This window comes from Stegastes partitus, unplaced genomic scaffold (genome assembly GCF_000690725.1).
Source record: "Stegastes partitus isolate 25-593 unplaced genomic scaffold, Stegastes_partitus-1.0.2 Scaffold1402, whole genome shotgun sequence".
Classification (NCBI taxonomy): Eukaryota; Metazoa; Chordata; class Actinopteri; family Pomacentridae; genus Stegastes; species Stegastes partitus.
The window spans coordinates 188,492-194,530 of record NW_007579133.1 but is presented as its reverse complement, the minus strand read 5'-3'; the positions used below and the strand labels follow the sequence as shown (position 1 = coordinate 194,530).

Below are 6,039 nucleotides of genomic sequence, written 5' to 3'. Positions count from 1 at the left end.
CAGCCCTGGTCTAGGAGGACGGCCCTGGTCTAGGAGGACAGTCCTGGTCTGGGAGGACAGCCCTGGTCTAGGAGGACGGCCCTGGTCTAGGAGGACAGTCCTGGTCTGGGAGGACAGTCCTGGTCTAGGAGGACGGCCCTGGTCTAGGAGGACAGTCCTGGTCTGGGAGGACAGTCCTGGTCTAGGAGGACGGTCCTGGTCTAGAGGACAGTCCTGGTCTGGGAGGACGGCCCTGATCAGTCGTGCTTGGGCTGCTCTCCAGCCGTCGCTCTGATTCGTGGTAGAATGGCTTTCTGTTCCCGGGTCCTGCTTGCTGGTGCAGAGACCTGCTGGTAGAATGACTGGTTTTAAAGGTGCAGGACTCCCTCCTGCCTGCAGCTCCGGGTACGGGTCGGTCCTGGTTCACGTCGCTGTGTTTCAGCCACTTCAGATCAAAAGTCCGGTTTAATGGTTAAATTTCATTTTTCATTTAAAATATCTGTAACTTTGAAGTCTAAATGAAAACAAATCCACATTCCTGCTCTTGTCCTCGTTCTGTGTGTTCATGTGCTACCTTCATATAGACAAGTTCTGTACACACACAATACACACTACACACATTTGTTTGTCTCCATGGCAACCAAATCAACCTGACGTTTCCTGTCTGCAAATGTCCATTTGCATAGTTTGATTCCCAACTGTGTCATTTGTTCAGCTGGTCCAGAGGACTCCCCCCCGGAGACAGACAGCAGCAGCAGGAAGGACGGTGAGACAAAGACTTTGTGTGTCTGATGGGTCCAGAAGCACACACGGCTTCTTTCACATCAGTTCGTTTGGACTCGACTGGTTCTCTGAGCTCAGTTGTCGTCTCTTTCTGCTCTTTGTGTGTCTGTGTTGCTGGTTTGTGGCCTCTGTTGTCGCTGTGTCTCCTGTCTGTGTTGATTTGGCATCACTTTGATTCTCTTTCTGTCATTTTGTGTCTTTCTGGCCATTTGTGTTCGTTCTGCACGTCTTTCATTAGTTTGGGTGTTGAAGTGTTTGCACCGACTCTTCTTCTGTTTGTGTTTATTTGTATGTGGTTTTGTGTTTGTTTTGAGTCACTTTGTGGTCATTTTGTCTCTGTGTGCATCGACTTTACATATAATTTTCTTCATTTTGCGTCTTATTTAGTCAGTTTTAATGTCTTTCTGGTCATTTTGTGTGTGTGATTTGTGTTATTTTGTATTAGTTTGCATTTGTTTGTGGTTGTTTGGTGTCTCTTTGCAGTCATGTTGTATCCAGCAGTTGATTTGTGTGTCCAAAGGGATGCATTGAATCAGCATCTACTTCTGTTCATTGTACATCTCTTGGTATTTGGTTCTGATTCTCTGTTCAGTTTGTGTCTCTGGGTTTTTCTGTGTCTTTGTCACTGTTTTGTGTATCTTGGTATTTGTTCTGAGTAGTGATGTGTCAGACAGACATGCTGGAGATGTTGGAGGTGTTGCTTCTTCTTCCTGTTCACCAGAGAAATCCGTCGTCCACTTTGTCCTACAAAGTGAAATCCGTGAATGAGTGTCAGCTTCTGCCTGCTGCTTTGTTTACATTGAGACACACCACAGATGGATTAATGAGGCGACATCTTTAATCCACAGCCGCTGAAGACGCCAGTAATGGTGTTGACCACAGCAACAATGAAGGCGGTGACGGCAAGAGCGACGGCAAGAGCGACGGCAAGAGCGACGGCAAGACCGACGGCACCGAAGATAAGAGCAACACTGAAGGTGGCAACAGCGACGGCAACGGCAACGGCAACGGCGACGGCGACGGCAACGGCGACGGCGACGGTAACGGCAACGGCAACGGCGACAGCGACGCCGCCGCCGATAGCGACGCCGCCGCCGATAGCGACGCCGATAGCGACGACGACGCCGACAGCGACGCCGATAGTGACGCCGACAGCGACGCCGACGCCAATGCCGATAGCGACGCCGCCGCCGATAGCGACGCCGATAGCGACGCCGATAGCGACGACGACGCCGACAGCGACGCCGACAGCGACGCCGATAGCGACGCCGACAGCGACGCCGACGCCAATGCCGACAGCGACGCCGACGCCAATGCCGATAGCGACGCCGACGCCGATAGCGACGCCGACAGCGGCGCCGACGCCGATAGCGACGCCGACAGCGACGCCGACGCCGATAGCGACGCCGACAGCGGCGCCGACGCCAATAGCGAAGGCAATAGCAACGGCGACATTGATGGTAACAACAGTGCAGATGAGATGACTGAAAACAGTGAGGAAGAGGATCAGAGCAGCAATAAAGGTGACGCAGAGAAGGAGACAGAAGAGGACAAGATGAAGGGTCCAGTCAAAGAGGAGAAAGAGATGACTGAGGAGGGTGAGGGGAGTGAAGGGAGTGAGGAGGGTGAGGGTGACGAGGGTGAGGAGAGTGACGAGGGTGAGGACGCTAAGGGGGAAGACGAGGGTGAGGACGCTAAGGGGGAAGACGAGGGTGAGGACGCTAAGGGGGAAGACGAGGGTGAGGACGCTCAGGAGGGTGAGGCAGATGAGGAGGGTGAGGAATCAGAGGAGGAGGAAGTGACAGCTGATGATGAAAGCACAGATGGCAATGGAGATCCAGCTGACCGTGAGGATGGAGGCGAGTCCGAGGAGAAGAGTGTGGAATCTGAGGAGCAAGATGAAGTGGAAGAAATCCAAGATGATGAAGCTGATGACAGTCTCGATGAGGAAGACAATGCAGCGGTCGAAGCCACCAATGAAGAGGAGGACAAGCTGGAGGAGGAGGCAGAGGAGCCGAGTCTAGAGCCTGAAGACTCCACTGAAGGTAAACACACTCACCAAACTGATGACTGACACAACACACACATCAACATCTATAGAAACACAACCACTAAGAGACACACAGAAGAAATCATAGAGTGAAGAACTGAAGAAGTTCACTCGAGGTTGGTATAAAGATGAGTTCAAGTTGAAAGATGAAGATTCAGATGAAGAATTTTAGAGTCATCTGTCAGAGAAACGTTTAAAAGCTCTGATAATCTGGAGGTTCAGATGTGAGATCATGATTTTAAAGCTCAGCAGTCAAAACTAATACTTTGGGTTTGTCTTCTGTCGCAGTGATGATGTCTGACCAAGCGGAGCAGACTGATGACACCCCACTGGGTAAAGCTCAACAGCCAATCACATCAAAGCTCTGACAGACAGATTCGGAGCATCTCCTTCACTTTACTGTTGATTTCAGACTCTGTTTAAATCTGTTTTCTTCTTGTAGCTTCGAATTAGACGCCGAGCCTCTGAACTGTGGAAGCTCAAAGACTTCAGGTATCATCTGACCACCGCTGCTGGAGACAAACAGCATCCGTCCAGACTTCAGTTGTTATTGTCCTAATTTACGCAGATCATTGAAAACAGACACAGAGCCAATGTTTACCATCACAACCCAGTCAACCCTTTTATATATATATATATCACTGTTAAATATTATTTGTTATATAAAGACACCTGTCCAATTTAAATATTATATAGAATATAAATATGCCTAACTAATGAAATATTAAGGTTAGCACTCTGCAATTTTATTTGTTATATAAATGTACCTAATTGGAATCTTATATATTACATAAATACACCCAACTAACTTCAATATTAACATTAAGAGTCTACAGTGTAATTGAATGTGTACATTTCCCTGGAGTTAGAGTAATATTATTAATTATGTAGATTTACTCAGTTATATATTAAGGTTAGGACCCTAAAACAACATTATTCATTATGTAAATTAACCTGAATAATTAAAATAATAATGTTAAGCCCTTGCAATTAAATTTAATAAATAAAATCACCTGACTAATTTCAATATTAACAATATGACCATACAATATCATTTAATATGTATATTTTCCTGAATTTAAATGTTCAGGTTAAGCTCCCACAATATTATTCATTATATCAATTAATCAGAATTTAAATTTGTTATGAATATTATTAAATCTTGTCACACATAAATAATAATTTCTATTCGTGACATCAGAAGCATGTGGAAGTAATTCTGAGTGTTTTCATGTTTTCACAGAGCCACGCCTCCACAGTGGAATACTGTTGCCATGACAACAACCAACTAAATGCATCTGAACCTCCTGTTTGTTTTCCGTCTGCTCCTGATTGGCTGTCTGTCTCTTCTTCCTCTGATTGCCGTAGTGATAAAACTTGAACTCTTCCAGCAGGCCCCTGCCAGCGTCGCTGTCATGTGACCTTTAACGCTCTGCAGAAACATTAAACTGCTGCTGATTTTACATTAACATGTACATACAGTCCATCGTTTACTGAGGAACTGAAGGGCGAGCACAGAGTCACTGATTGTACACAGACGAAGTGCTAATAAAGTTTGAACTGTCAGAACCTCACAGAGTCTTCATTTCAGTGTTTCACATGTTTTTATGAACCAGTTTTCATGTGAATGTGTGACGCAGAGAGATTTTCAGGTCAGAAGATGAGCTCATGTGTTACGTGAGATAAAGCGGTCTGCTGTTTCCACACTGGAGAACATTAAACCTAGAAAACATCTCAGAATAAAGCTGAAGGCGCCAAACGGACCTGCTGACGCCGAAGAGACAAAAAGGTAGAAATGTGCTTTAAATCGAAGGATTGTTCAAAAGTTGTAGCTGTTTGTTTAGAAGCTGAACATTTGAAAAGTTAAGCTATTTTCAGCCTTCAGTGTGGAGGAGCAGCAGCTACTTCTGGTAATTATTATAGCGCCCCCTCATGGCCAAACTGCACCAAAAACATGTCAGTCTGATTTGGAGCTTTAGGGAAACATGTGACCCCAGATGGAAAAAGCTTTCAGCAGATTGGATGGATTTGGCCACGCCCACTAAAGTTTGTTACACAATCGTGAAGCACTAATGCATGAAACCAAACCTCCGGACAGAGTTTGTTCTGATCCAGCTGTGGTCCAACTAAGTCTGGTGTCGAGGGGATGAAACATGTGGACAATAAAGTTTAAAGCATGTCAAACAAAAAAAGAAACAAATGTAAGAAAAAAATGTCTATGATGAAAAGGGGGGACTTACTGAGATATCACCTAAACCATGGTCGCTGGATCATGTCGCCACATGGTGGCGCTATCACTGCCGGGTCCAGATCCATGAGGTGAGATCCATGATGATCCATTAACCGTAAATGTCAAAAATGTAAGACTTTCTAACAAGCTGTTTACCAGTTGAGCTGAATTTAAAGGCTTTCCGTGTGGAGACACAGCGATGAAACATCTACAGAGTTCAGCCAAAACAGTTTCCTCTCTTTGCAGGGTCACGTCCCACCACATGGTGGCGCTACCTCTACCAGTTCTAGATCCATGAAGCTCCACCCTGTGCCAAAACTGTCCGTCATGTTTCAGTGCTGCAGCTTTAACAGTTTTTTTTTAATAAAATATTTTTTTCATATTTAAAGCTTTACAATGCCAGATACTCATACATATAATCTCCACATCACATCAAGCTGTCAACATTGTTTTTGGATACAGTACAAAAGTAAATAAATGAAATTTAAAAAAAAATAAATTCTTCATATTTCAAGCTTTACAATGTGAGATACTTTTACCTATAATCTCCAAAACATAGCAAGCNAACCAGTTAATCAGGACCGGGTGGTTCAGGGTCTAAACTGAACCAGTAAACCAGGACCAGGTGGTTCAGGGTCTAATCCAGACCAGTGAACCAGGACTGGGTGGTTCAGTGTCTCATCTAGACCAGTGAACCAGGACCGGGTGGTTCAGGGTCTAATCCAGACCAGTAAACCAGGAGCGGGTAGTTCAGGGTCTTCATGGTTCCATCTGGAGCTTCTCTCCTGCTCTCTCACATCATCTTCATATCAGCTGCTCTCATCTCCAGATGGTTCTGGTGTCAGGCAGCAGAACCAGGAGGAACCAGTGGACCTCCTCCAGACGACACTGATTTTTTGACGCCGTCTGACAAACTCACCAAACGCAGGAGTTCAGAACCACCATGAGCTGAGAGTTCCCTCAGATTCACTGTGAGATGATCCTCAGAGAGGAAGTC

At 45.6% G+C, this 6,039-nt stretch overlaps 1 protein-coding gene across 1 annotated transcript in view; it reads left to right on the top strand.

Moving 5' to 3' along the window:
- stm (starmaker) overlaps window positions 1-4,386 on the top strand; it is a gene marked incomplete at its 5' end in the record, with an annotated part of 12,092 nt that extends 7,706 nt beyond the window's left edge. Inside the window, 5 exons of the mRNA XM_008299328.1 lie at window positions 695-745; window positions 1,611-2,807; window positions 3,101-3,145; window positions 3,255-3,304; window positions 4,056-4,386. Of these exons, the coding sequence (XP_008297550.1) occupies window positions 695-745; window positions 1,611-2,807; window positions 3,101-3,145; window positions 3,255-3,265 (1,304 nt within the window). The remainder of the gene's footprint in view (window positions 1-694; window positions 746-1,610; window positions 2,808-3,100; window positions 3,146-3,254; window positions 3,305-4,055) is intronic.
- Between the last annotated feature and the right edge of the window lie 1,653 nt (window positions 4,387-6,039).